We start from the raw sequence: 14462 nt of genomic DNA on the forward strand, positions 1-14462 counted from the left end.
CGCATCCGCCGCCGCAAACACCCGCCGTTGCGAGGCTCCGGCGCTATGAAAGTCCACCACTGTTGCGACTCTCCGGCTGTAACAGTCCACCACCACCCGCAAGGACCCAGGTTCGATTCCGGCCTGAGGTCCAAAAAATGTATTTAAAATAACTTTCTCCCGTTCATCGCGTCCATTCACGACCCACCTATCACACTTTGAGAAACGCTGCTCTACTCTGATATGTCTCCATGCTTAAATGTTCAAAAAGGTCTTTACTTTTCTCATACTGCCTGTGCTGCAGCACCTCTTTTCGCCCTCTGTCTGAAACCAGAGCCCAGTCTGCTCTGATTGGTTAGCTGGCCGGCTCTGTTGTGATTCGTCAACCACTTAGAGATGTCCCTTCCCTTAGGATATCACATACAATGTGTTGGAGCGCTAGCCAACAGGAGCGTGAGTGTTACGTAGCGATGTCATTATGTTACAGAAGTAAGACATGTACAATTACACAAATGTAAGATGCTTTTGTTTCTTAGGTCTCAGTGAGTCTATTACTCTATTTGATGGAAAGAATAAGGCTGGATATAATCTCTATCCTCTTATTGTCAACAAATCCCCTGGAAAAGACTCAAAATAGGGGAGGGGGAGAAATCAGATTACTGATTACCAGCTGCATGTTAACTAGGGTTTTACAGTAAGACATATTTTATAATTACTTTATGTGTTACTGATTTTCCTGCAAAAAGCTTGACTATGAACTGAACCTGCAATTTTAAAAACAAGTGAAACCACTGTTCGGGGCTTAAGGTGATGACCGCAAGGGTCAAGTCTTAGCCAGGGGCAGAAATGACAGGAGGGGGACGGGGGGGAGGAAGACAGCGGAGGGAGAGGTGACACAAAGGAAGATGGAATGCAACGGGTTAATCTGCTAAGAATCCCTCTCCCTCATGAACAAAGGAGAAAAGTGGGAGGTGAGGGGCACACAAAGGGTGACGAGAGGGTGAGGGGGGGAGGGGAGTCCATTCCCTAACCATCTGGATCTATTGTTTCAGGATCGGGGGTGAAGGGTGGAGAACTGGAGGAGGGGAGAAGACGGGGAGGGAGGGGTCACGCCCTCACAGAGTCTGGTCAACCCCAGGCTGAGACTCTGCTCCACCTCCCACCTCCGGAAGTCATTTCAATCATGACTGGAGCACCAACAATAAGTCAAAATCTGGTCATTTTCAAAACATGAATCTGTTGATGTTCATTTATGAGTTGAACATGCTTAACATTTATTTGGCTCTTCCATGAGCCTTCAGACCATTCAAGCTACCGTTTGTGCATGTGACAGTACCTTTTTCTACACAGATCTGACAAAAGAGGGCCATTTATCTGATTTTGCTGGCAGCCAATCATCACAAGCGTTATTCAGTTTAATGTTGCATGTTATTGGCCTATTACCAAATCAGCTACAACCCAATTATGGTGTTCTGACTTCAACTTCATGTATTTCACAGAGTTAGACATTTATACTTTTTTAGCTACTATTGTATATCATTTTGTAAATGCAATAACAAAATATTTTGTGTTAAAAAAACATTTGGATCTGGAAGAGAGGTGGTGGCATTTCACATTACCACACGATGGGTATCAATGAAGTAGGATAACTACTCATCAAATGAAGTGCTTTATTAGTGTTGCTATTACTGTAAGGGTACTGGTGTTAGTAATGTAATAAAACAATACGTGTATGATGGTCACTAGAGTCCTGTTAATGATTGAGTATGTGTGGCGAGGTAGGATACACAGCTTTAGACATGTACTGTAAAAACTGTTTACTCACACGTAAACAACATGGAAACATGGAAAAAAAAGAATAGCAAACTGAAACTCACCACCACCACGAATGCAGGAATCCAGGAGGCTCCCCTAATGTAATATTCTTCTCCCATCGAATCTGGAGGAGAGGAGAGAAGAGTCACTTGTGGCCACTAGAGAGAGGATTATGTCTGCAGGTCCAGGGGTTAAGAACATATAATCAGTCAGTCTCAAACTGTCAATGGCCTCGGACGGGAAGATAGGCATCTATCTGCCTCTGTCGATCTCCATCTTGCTTCTGTTACATCTCTGTCCTGTCTGCCTTTCTTTACATATGAAATGCTTTATGGATACGGGAAAGTCATGTACTCACTTACTGCCAGCCCCCAAAAGGGCTTTTAGGAGGAAATGTAAACAGTCAACACCATGTCTACATATGTCTACAATGTCCGAAGACAACTGCGTCAGATGTTTTTACACTAAGATTAACAATGGCAGACAGGGAGCATGATCTGGTGTAACTTTATAGGATTTCCTCTTGAATAATTAATGCAACAGCTCAGGTGCGGCAATCACGTTTAGCATGTTTGCTCTGACACCGCAAGTTGTTGTAAACATGCACTTTAGATGGGTCATAGCGTGTGTAGTTTTACTACTGAGGAAAGCCGTTTTTATTCACAAATCACCAAGGCCAATGTAAAATCATCACTAATTCTTTATTTTCCTATCTAGCGCAAGTGTAGATACACAATTTAAGACAAAGAGAGAATAAGAAGGATTGGCTCAGTGCTTTTGAAACAGCCTGTCCTCCTCCAAAAAAAGATTAAATAGGTTGATCGTTCAGCAGCTTATTACGACCTATAGTCACGTTTGAAAGTTTAGCACCTCTAGTGGTCTTGTAAGAAACAACAATTTGCGGCATATGGGCTGATGCTACCGTTGATTGCAAACACTCCGGAGGGTCGTATATTCACAAATAACCATCTCTGGAAAATCCTAAATTGTAGAATAGTTTGGCCATTAAAAAGCTTTTTGATTAGATTTCTAGCGAGAAGTGTATATTGTACTTTTAGAATCCAGGTCAAGTGGATGTGTAGGATATATAGTTTGATAGATATTACGAAGATGATTTGAGGTCCCGCCAGGAGAACGTGTATATACACTACGTCTTTCCCCTATTTTTATTGACGGCAGCGTCCATGTAAAGTTGGCGTCAACCCTCATGGTAGGGCTGCTCAATTAATCGTATTTGAAATCGCAATTACGATTTTGGCTTGCAACGATTATGAAAACAACATAATTGAAACGATTTTTTAAAACATTTTTTTTTGTATCGGTATTTCAGTTGGATTATACTCAAAGTTCAGGGTAATCAACTGTTAAAAACATACTGTTCACATTTTTTTTTTTCAATAAATGGATGTTTTCAAAGTAAATGGTTAATCGTTTTAATTAATCGTGATATCAATTATTGACCCAAATAATCGAGATTATGATTTTTGCCATAATCGAGCAGCCCTACCTCACAGGGTGAAAACAGTATTTACGGTCTCGAAATTTTCATAATAAAACCAGAAGTATTCCCCTCACTGTCAAATGATTTTACAGTGATATCTGCCGTACTCGTCCACTAAAAAACATCAGTTTATCCTTGTTAATTACACAACACTGATTGGTTTAAATTGTGTATAATGCTTTTGTGTTTTTAAACTTCGATTTGGAGAAACAAATAGTTTTTTCGGAGTTTAGGATGGCCGAAGACAAACTACCCATAATCCTCAGCTATCGTTTGGGACTTCAACATCCGCTTTGCTTGACAAACCCTGTGATTAGTCATCAAGCTCTGTGATGGGATGTTGGAGTTGCAGTGCACCAAGGTTACGCCGAGCTGGAAATGGAACCACGGCAGACTATCCAAAACTGGACTCAAACGGGTCCAGCCCCACCCCCCAGAACTACACATGCTGGCTAATTGTGTTTCGCAACATGTTCTATGGCATGTCTCTACTGGGAATTGTAGTTTTAAAATACGTTTTCGTATTTCCCGTAATTAGAAGTTGCCAGTATTAAACTGTGTACATCCCTGGAGGTTTAGGAGATAGGAAACACTCAAATTTAAAACATATCATTAATAAATGGGTGAAGATTGCTTGTGTCCATAATGGGCAGCATTAATATGTACCCACATGACAGCTAAGGTCAGAATAGCTTTATTTAACAGCTGGTCTTATGTATGTGAGACTGTGACCCCTCCTGTTGTTAATTGATAAGCCTGAAACATGCACTTGTCAAGGTTCAGAGACAAATTTGGCAAATTTGGCAGTAGCCATCGATCATCTTAAGATAAGATATACTTTATTGATCCCAAGTTGGGAAATGTTTTTGTTACAGCAGCATGTACAACATGCAATGTATTGTTACTTTGTAATTCTACTCCACTACAATTCAGAGGTTAACCTGGTATTTTTACTCCACTAAATTTATTTTAGTTACTTTGCAGATTCTTATTAATGATGTGAAATATAAATAACCCTTAAAGCAGACTTTAGTTACACCTGAGTCAAATTCAGGGAAGGTGATTGTCAAGTGCCAAAATAAACTATGCGATATATTAGACGTTAAGTACTTTGTCAGGCTTAATATTTATATGTAGATACCCCCAAAGTTTTTTTCATATTCAAAAGAAGACCATAAAGTATTCTTTAATGTTTAAATAAAGCTTTATTAGTTTGTCTATTTTGCACATCCTCCTATTAATATCTTTGGACGTCATGCACTAAACTGTTTTATTGTAGAGATCAATAGAGTATCTTCTTGATATTTTCTATTCTATATTTCTATCATTGACCTTCTACTTTCCCCCTATTTTTTATGTAGGCTACTCTTAATATTTAAAAATGTTCATCAAATATAACATATTCAACTAAATAAATCAATAACGTGCTTTAACCACTAGGCGGTGCGGGTTAAAAAACTGTCAAGTTTACACTTTCCATTATAATCTCCAGTCCAGTTTATATTTGTTTTGATATTTGTAACACCAAACTGACAGAAAAGATGGTCTTAACATGACCCAGTGGTCTAGTTAATGAAACATAATAAAATCAAACATAATATTACTATTAATGAGCTGTGCACTTTTATGGTGTAAATCTACCAATTGGATCAAATATAAAAGTCAGCCGAATTACTATTGATACTGCGAGGAGACGTATTGTGTGAAGAGAAATTGAAGATGTTGTTTAATTGCTGATATATTTATGATCCACGTCACATATTCAGTTTCAGCGGCATTTCTTCCAGTTTGTCAAAAGGTCTTCTAATCAGGGCTCTATAAATAAAGAACTACGTCAGATGTGTAATATTTAATGCAGCCGAACCGTTTATTACAATGCCGTTAAGTGATGACTTTCAAAGAGAAAAACAAGCACTCGGAATAAAGTATTATTATTATTTATTTTTTAAATGTTTTCCGATTTCACATCGCATGAGCAACATATCCAAATGTGCATTGCGGCTAAAACATCCAATCACCAAGCTTCAACGATAGCTGAGGATTATGGGTAGTTCGATGTTTTAGCATCAAAACCTCTGAAAAAAGAAATGTGTCTCTAAGAATCTAACGGGAAAACCTACGGGAAAAACACAAACGCAGTGTACACAATTTAAACCAATTAATGTTGTGTAATTAAGGACAAACTGATGTTTTTTAGTGGATGAGTACTGCAGATATCACTGTAAAATAATTTGACAGTGAGGGGAATACGGTTTTATTATGAAAACTTCGAGACCGGAAATACTGTTTTCACCCTGTGAGGGTTGACGCTGACTTTACATGGACGCTGCCGTCAATAGAAATTAATAGGGGGAAAGACGTAGTGTATACACGTTCTTCTGGCGAGACCTTAAATAATCTTCGTAATATCTATCAAACTCCTACACATCCACTGGACGTTAGGGTAATCCTTTAAATTGAAAGTCGGAAAGTCTAAACTCCAACCCCCATAATTCATTCTATTAGTCAAGAAAACTCTCCCGGTGAATTTCTTCCTCAATCTGACAACATTTACCCCTCCCTCATCAACCTTGAGGTTTAGCCTCAGTTGCCGCACCGTGGCTGCTGGTGTGGCAGCCCAGGTCGATGAGGGAGGGGTAAATGTGGTCAGATTGAGAAAAAAATTCACCAGGAGAGTTTTCTTGACTAATAGAATGAATTATGGGGGTTGGAGTTTAGACTTTCCGACTTTCAATTTTAAAGGACCACCCTACGTGAGGCTAAACTTCAAGGTTGATGAGGTGGGGGGTGGGTAAATGTTGTTGGAATTTGAATAAAATTCCCCAGGAGAGTTTTCTCGACTAGTATAACGAATTCCGGTGGTTGGAGCTTAAAATAAATAAATTTAAAAAATGTAATGGACGTAGATTCTAAAAGTACAATATACACGTCTCGCTAGAAATCTAATCAAAAAGCATTTTAATGGCCAAACTATCCTACAATTTATGATTTCCAGAGAGGGTTATTTGTGAACATACGACCCACCGGAGCGTTAGCAGTCAACGGGAGCACTAGAGGTCGAAAACTTTAAAACGTGATTAAAAGGTCATAATAAGCGCTTGAACAATCGACCTATTTGGTCGTATGAGTTGGAGGACTTGTTGTTTTGAAACTAGTTCAGGTCATGGATGTCATCTTACCTCAGACAGGAAGGTCTGTGCGGACTTCTGTGCTCCCACATGTAGCAGGTACTCGTACACATATAATGCTAACCTGAAACACAAAGGAAAAAGTTGTTAGTGGCAAAATCCAGCCTCCATATTCTCAAGATCAAGAGGCTTCGCATTTGCACTCAATGATGTCTATTTGGCATCTTAGGTTTTTTGGGAAGCCCAATTTTTTACAACCAAATGCAGACCTACAATTCAACCAAATCTTGCTATAAACTATAAGCCCCTTAGGATAGTCGGTAATATATATTCCAGGGGCTTGATTTTATGAGTCAATTTGTGTTTGAATCTTTACCACAACTCAACAACTGTGAAGGTTAACAGACCAACGATGGCTAATAAAGTGGCTTAATGGTATTGCTTAAGTAAAAGAAAAAGAGTCCGTGCTACTATGAAGTTGGAATGGATACGTAGAAAAGAGACATGGTGAATGTAATCAAAAGCAGCAGAAAAGTCAAGACAGGCCGAATGAGTGAGTTTTTTCTGGTTCTTTACAAATAATCTATTCAAACAATTAGCAAATACAATGAAAGTTTATGTTTGTCTTTTCTTTGTGACTTCCTTTATTTAGTTGTTTTACATTAAACAAAACTCATCTGCATTATCTATTTAAAATTATATGTCCAAAGTCCTGATATTCACATTTGCATGCAGCAGGAATAAATGTTGCCATCTCAAGGCTTATGTTTGACCAGTCACAAAGGTTCAGTACTGTTACTGTCCCTCTGATAACACCTGGTAGGCATTGGTAAAAGCAGAGAGTTTTGGGCATATAGAAACCATGACAATAACTAACATTGGCTCTTGGTTCAAATGCAGGTAAATCTCTAGAATACCTTTAAAGATGTTTGGGTTGCTTGAAATGTTCTCACAAAAAAGGGCCACATAATCTCAGCTCTGTGGACTGTAGAGCTTTTGACACTATTTTCCAATATACATTTTACGAAGCTTAAGTATCCAAAGTCTTCAAAATTGAAACAGAACCTGAAGTATACCAGCCAAGCTGTATGAAAAAAATGGCCATTTGTACCGATTAAATACTGATAGTAGCTGCACACGAGAGGCATTCCAACTAAATCAAACAGTATTTTTAAAAGCCATGGCCATGAATTTGAAATCACCATTATATCAGGCCAGCCACACTTTATAACAGCAATCCACCGGGGTCTATTAACGGACACAAGAACCATGCTGTGGAGTGGGAAACCCCCATTGGCCCAACATGTACTCCTAACGCCTTCACTTAGTCGTGTTTAATAGGCTGTTAATGGACCATCAATCGACCGGCAGCGTGGATATGACAGTGCCCCGTGTGCCCAGAGCAGACAGTCCTCTGACAGGCCAATAAGGTCCTAATGAGAAGGACAGTAGCTCACTGTCATCGCCCCCATTATTAGTCAATGAAGTGATCAATGAAACATGGTTTTGTGATAATACCGCTGTTGTTCAGTTTTTTTTAACCACTTGACCGTCTATTTGTTTTTCCAATGCTCTCTTCCCCTTGTACTGTTGTTAAATGGTGAGAGAGGTGATGTCTATTTAAGAACATTTACTAAATTCAAGCCTCTCAAAATGATATATAATTAGTCAGTCAAATGTTTGGATAGAGAGCCAATAGGCTATCATTATCACCAGTTTTTAAAGAAACGTAATAGTGTACGTTTTAATAACTGGACTAAATTTGCCAATGTAGCTATTATTTTCTGCGTCACCAAGCTCCTTAGCTGCTCAGTGATACCTAGGACGTCATTTATAAAGAATAATGCATCGCTCTTTAGGAAAAACGCCTCATTTGAACAGAACGATTGCGAGTAGATATGACGAACTAATTGCATGAAAGGTCTCAAAATGAAATGCAACAATTGGTCAATTAAACAGTCAACTACTATGGTATTCGATTAGCTTATGGAATTGTCAGGCAAATATGGCAAAGATTGATATCTCAAGGTTCACAACTGTGAGAATTGTTCTGCTTTGAATGGTCTTACATTATAATAAACAGAATGCCTTTGGGGTTAGTTCTGTTGCTCAATAGTCACCTAGAGCTCCAGGATATTGTGATGGGCAAATGTCACTGTTTCTGATTTTGTATTGACAAAAGATTAAACTGTAGAATAAGAAATTGTCAGATTAACTGCTTTTTTAAATAATCATTAGCTGCAGCCTAACACCTAGGATATTTTTTAAGTGTCTGTAGAATAATAGTCATGCTCAAATGTCTTTCCTGGAGAGTTCCTCTTATTTTATTGTGCGTCTATCATTGTGTTTATTTTCTACTTTTGTAATGGTTTTATGATAATATAAGCACATTTATGACATTGTTTATATCAGGAAAAAAAGTGTTTCAAATACTCTCAGGCTATAAATGCTATAGCGGTTCTCTATTTAGTTGATTATTCAGTGTTATTCACTTTGAAAATATCCATAAACAAATAACTGCACAAAATAAATGTCCATATGGGGGATAGTAAAGCCCTACTCATTTATCTGAGTTTCCAAAGCTAGAATCCAATTATTGAGTTACTATTTCTGCTAAATGTCTTGAATTGAGCTGAAGATGAGGGGGGGGGGCACATGGGAGCAACATAAACAGCAACAACTGCTGTGTTTCGTTATGATGGAGATACAATCCGTGCCTGACCAGTTCTTAGAGCTAATGATATGCAAATGTTTAAGATATGCATTGTTAAAATGCAAATGTAGTCAGTCAAAGATATGAATAGGCAAATAGACAATAACTGTAGGGAGGCGATGGTTGCCATATGATCACACCTTGTCTTTTTCCATAAAAGCAACGCAGGCGGGGGACATTATCTAAGCATCATCACAGGAGGGGGGGGGGGGGGGGCAGCAGCAGCTGGCAGATATAAATGCATTCTCTTTAAGATTTGTAAGATACATGTATTTTTAACACACCAAAAATGTATAGTTCCAAAGTTTTTATTCAAGTGTCACACATGATGATCACTTAGGCTTGGAGGTCAAAGAAACCTGCACTCAAAATTCTACAAATGTATATGAAATGGCAATTGGTACAAACTATTATTTTAGACACGACTAAAGATGGATATTGTACATCCGGCTTCTCCCTGTCCCTACACTTTCTCACTGAGGCAAAAGGGATTTGTCTTGGCAAACAAAATGCTGAATAGGATACGATACAAGAGTTTCGACTTATATGTTACCATACTCTAAGCAAGGCAATATATTGATTTTTCCTATTCTCATTTGAATTAATGTTAAGAAAACTGCATTAGTATACAGAAGACGACATCATATGCTCACGTTGGAGTTGCCATCTATCATATGAGGGTGTAAACAACTCAAAATGAACAATGTCAATCACAAATCAACTACAAATTACAATTGGATTCACTGATTCTGAGAAGCGATACAATTTGAGAAAACATTATATCTCGACACTTGTATCGATAAATATCTTACTACCCTACGAGACAACAACTTCTATATATATATCATATCATGGGCAGTTAATTAGCTATCCTTGACTACATACTGCTGTCTTTACGAGTCTTTTCAGAGCACCACAGTGGTTGAATTTGGCCAGTCGAAGCACCTGACCTGGTATCATAATCATCATTCTGGCCTGGGCTGCTGAGCATTGGTTGGACAACCCTTGGTCCAATTGGACTTTGGATGAAATTCCTATCAGTAATATAACAACAAAGTTATTGGCATTTGAATATAATTTGAATGATTTCCCAGAGGCAGACCATCTTAATCAAGCAGAAACGGACATGTTGTTGTATTTATGTCATGTCATTCTGAGTCATTCTTCAGTTTTTATGTAACATGTATAGAGCTACGTAGAGTTGCAGACATGACTCTCACTAGATGCTGTCCCAAGATTAAAGTGGGACATAGGTGTTTTGCTATGAATAGGCGATAGTAGTTTCACTGTGAAGTCCATTTGTCTTTGTATGTGTACAGCCCGCCGGCCTGCTCGGAAGGTAATAAATAGCCGAGGGTGTTCCCCTCTTGCAGATAGTGACCAAGATAAGAAAACATACATGAGCACTGCTGGCAGACATCCAGATGAACAAACAAACAAAGCAGAAGTGGCTTAAAAGTCTATACTTCCCAGAGTGATTTACACTGCTTAATAGTATTCAACTTTAAATGTATCCATTATTCTGCACAACAATAACCATATCTAACACCAGGCATACGATGTGGCTGCAGCGACACAGACAATGGGACAAATTGGTTGTTGTACCAATGACCGATGCTCTTAAGAGGCTAAAGACTGCAGTTTAGCTAACAGACACAAAAACACACACACCACTTTAGCCATGGGAATCTGACCACTTTCTGAGGCTCCTTGCAATTTGTAGGTCACAAAGCTCTCCGTGACCGCTGGTGTAGAGTGTAAGTCAGTGCCACTTGCAGGTCACTCTAGTATTTGGCCCCACACACATCTGCACAGCACACACACAGATCGTTATTTTACCTGTGTCATTTACTGATCACACTTAAACTCATATAGATTCCTTGCATCTACGCATATTTTTGACAGTTTTGAAAAGCCTGACAAAGGCTAACAGGAAGCTTTAAGATACTGAAAGTGCTTCAAATATTGATGCCGTTTGCATCTCCCCATTCACTGCAGGTTTACTGGCTTTCTTACACTTGTGCAGCTTTCTATAAGAGTTTGACTAGAAGGGAATAGTTGAGGACTTGGTCTTATGTCTTGGGATACAAAGATTACACTGTAGACCCCCCCCCCCAAGAGGCCCTCAATGACATGTTTATGTGTGGTGTGTGTGTGTGTGTGTGTGTGTGTGTTGCAAAAGGGGCTCCGTGTGCGTGCACCTGGCCTCCTGCATTATTAAAACTCAGAAGCTAGCTCATAGAAAAGGAAGATAAGTTTGAGGAGGAGGGAAGAAGAGGAACAGGAGCTGTAGGGAGTAGAGAGGAGTTAAGGAAGAGGAGAAAAAAGAATTTTGACCGGAACATAAGAGAGAAAAAAACAGTTGGTGGTACCGAGGATCGGAGGAGAAGTCAAGACAGGATGGAGAGGAAAATAAAAAACAGTGCTGGTTTCTGACAGCCAGAATGTGAAATTATATTCATAAGGAAAGATACAAATTAAATTGGTAGCTCTAGAAACCCTGACTCCCTAAAAGACACCAAAGTTGGACACAATATAGCTGTAATTCTATTTGACTCACTTTTGATGTCTACATTCCCCCCCCCCCCCCTCCCTATCTTCTCTCAGGTTAAAACACATTTTACTTCCACCATCACACCATATGAGTGTGACCTCCTGACCTACCTCCCCTCCGTTCCCTCTTTGGTTCCGAGACGGGACATTGGTCCTCTCATACGCTCGCTCCCATAAGAGTGTGAAACTTCCCTGATGTACACCCACCGGCACACCTGACATCCTGCCTAAGGCGGGCGACAAAACCCCCTCTTTAAACATGGATGAGTCTGCCCACCATATCTCCCTTTCTTCTGTCTATTTCTCTCTCTTCTTCTGTCTCCCCTCAACTCTGACGCAAAGCTGAGAGCAGCTGCTTCAGCCCGTCTCAATAATTCAACACTGAAGCGAGGGCATGAGGAGGACCTTGAGGAGCAGCAAAAGATGGGAAGTGAGAGTTAGGAGGCAGATGGAGAAAGACATTAGAAGAGCGATGCATAGAGAAAAAATAAGAATATGGGTTTAAAACACAGCAAAGTATAAACTTAAGGTATTGGAAAAGGCTGCTGATCTTCATACACATGCACATATGTTGACAACTCTGTCTGGTCCAGCTCCCCTATGCTGACTGGTCCAGCCAGTTGAAGTGAGCATTGTGTTCAACACATCCAGTGTGAGGAATAAAGCCATTCACCTGTGGGGAGGATTTAGCCTTTTATTTACTTCTAGTGTATTCAGTTGTTGTGTAATATAAACTCGAACATCACCCATTAAACCACCACAGGGTTCTAAAACAATTACATCCAACAAAGTTTAATGCAAGCATTCACAGGTCTTAGTTGGCTTTGTTAGTGGCGACTATCAGCAAAGGATGTTCCCTGCAGATACTGGCTTATATTTCAGAATTGGTTCATAGTAGTTTGTAAAATTTATATTTCAGTTTAACTTGAAACCTCTGCATATTGTTTAACTGTTGGTAAACGTGCGGCATGCGTATCCTGAGCAAACAACAGGCATCGAGACGGTGGCTTGCAGACAAAGGGATTGGACTGCTACGGCTCCCCAAGCTAACGCCACCCAAGCTTCCTGACAAAATAGCCGCTGGAAAGAGCCTAAGTTTGTGTCTTCTACAGCAGGCGGTGGTGACAAATTACAATGCGTTTAAACCCAACACTTGTTCGCAGAACACGGGGTGACTGAGGGAAATCTGTACGGGCCACAAAAGTGTGAGCTGTCCCTGCACGGAGCGCGTAGCAGCGGCGCCTCTCCGCTGACCGAACGCTCACATGGATACAATGTAGCCTCCGCGTCGGAAGACACAGTAGCGTTGTGGAACATTCTTGAAAGTGTTCCTGTGCTATTTTGTAACAAAGCCCCACCAGCTGTATTCTATTTTTACCTGCCGCTTCAGCGGGGGCGACACAAAAGCCAGCTAGCTACAATACACAGCGTCGCCTCCAAATGCATTGTTCCTCAGAGATGGAACTAAAGTGGGATCCCCATCAATGCTCCTTACCGACAATTCAGCCCCGAGTGCACATGTATCATTATGACTAGGAAACACGTGCAGCAACACTTCCTCTCTATAGAAAGGTTGCAACTTAAAAACAGCAACTCTTTTGTTAGATATACAAACAAGAGAAGAGTGAAACTGGCAGTGTAGCTAGCAGCTAACTTAGCAGCCATGCCTGTGTAGTGGAGGATGCAAGAGGCACACAAGTGGCAAACACAACGAATAAACTATCACAGCATCACTTTTTGTAGCTTGTATGTTAATAAAAAAAGAGCCTGCAGAACATGCGTGCTCCTGCTGAAGTGACTGAGTTGCCTCCTATCAGTTAGCAAGTTTAGCAACCTAGCACACTCTTCTTGGCTGGATCTCTGTTGTGACAGTGCAATAATGTACTTACTTTTCTCTTGCTTGGCTATCGGAGGGGACAACAGCTCCTTTACCCTTGCCGTACATCTTGGAGGCTGTTCTGGTACTTTATTTTATCCCACTCGGCACCTGTCAAAGAAAGCTACCAGGAAAACCTACTATCTCCATAGCTACCCAGTTAGTGTTGTCTTCCTATCTCTCCCTTGCGCTCTCTTTGCTCCGGTTTCCTTTTTTTCTACATCCCCAACATTGCCCACAAATCAGGCAGGGTTTCAGCCGGGGGGAACTTGAAACCGTCCACTGGTGGAGCTTTTTTTTTTTTCAATCGCTGTTCCTGGATTCAGCTCATGCCCCCCCTGTTGTGGGAGGGTGGGGGCTTCTTAAAGCCACAGTGTCTCATTTTTCGTCGACTTCGCTCAAGTTCAAGTTTTCTTCTGGAGGCCTTCAAGTAAAAGGCCTTACATTGCATTTGTGTTCATGCACAGAACTACATTAGAAATACTAATTGCTATCACTATAATGACGCTTTAATTTAACAATAATATGTATAACTGTATCCTACTATTGGTACGGTACACTGTTTGGTTTTTGTCCTAAGGTTACAACAGTAGGGCTTTAGTCGGCCCAAATGGCGACCAGGGTTTGACTTAGTGCCCCCCGCCCCCTCCCGCCCCGTGCACATGTTCAACCCAACTACCTTTCCTATGACCTCAGGATAGGTATAACCATTTCTCCTTACTCCAAAAATGTAATAGGCGCCTCTTATTCTGTTTTAACCCTGAATATAAAACAGTCAATGCAAACCTAATTTACCTGATTGTATAACTGCAAAAATAGTCACTAATAGACCCTGTTCCCAAAAGAGGGAGTCTTGATGAAGAATTCCGAAAAAGATAACTGAATAAAATAGACAAC

General features: G+C 40.2%; 1 protein-coding gene across 4 annotated transcripts in view; it reads right to left on the reverse strand.

Moving 5' to 3' along the window:
* LOC307047266 (single-stranded DNA-binding protein 3) overlaps nt 1-13847 on the reverse strand; it is a 41880-nt gene extending 28033 nt beyond the window's left edge. For all 4 annotated transcript variants that reach the window (XM_079694139.1, XM_079694138.1, XM_079694137.1 and 1 more), the window contains exons 1-3: nt 13579-13847; nt 6475-6547; nt 1857-1918 (exon numbers count right to left, since the gene is read on the reverse strand). In XM_079694139.1, coding sequence (XP_079550265.1) covers nt 1857-1918; nt 6475-6547; nt 13579-13634 — 191 coding nt within the window. In that variant the 5' untranslated portion in view covers nt 13635-13847. The remainder of the gene's footprint in view (nt 1-1856; nt 1919-6474; nt 6548-13578) is intronic.
* Between the last annotated feature and the right edge of the window lie 615 nt (nt 13848-14462).

This window comes from Notothenia rossii, assembly GCF_949606895.1.
Source record: "Notothenia rossii genome assembly, chromosome: 7".
In the NCBI taxonomy this organism is placed as follows: domain Eukaryota; kingdom Metazoa; phylum Chordata; class Actinopteri; order Perciformes; family Nototheniidae; genus Notothenia; species Notothenia rossii.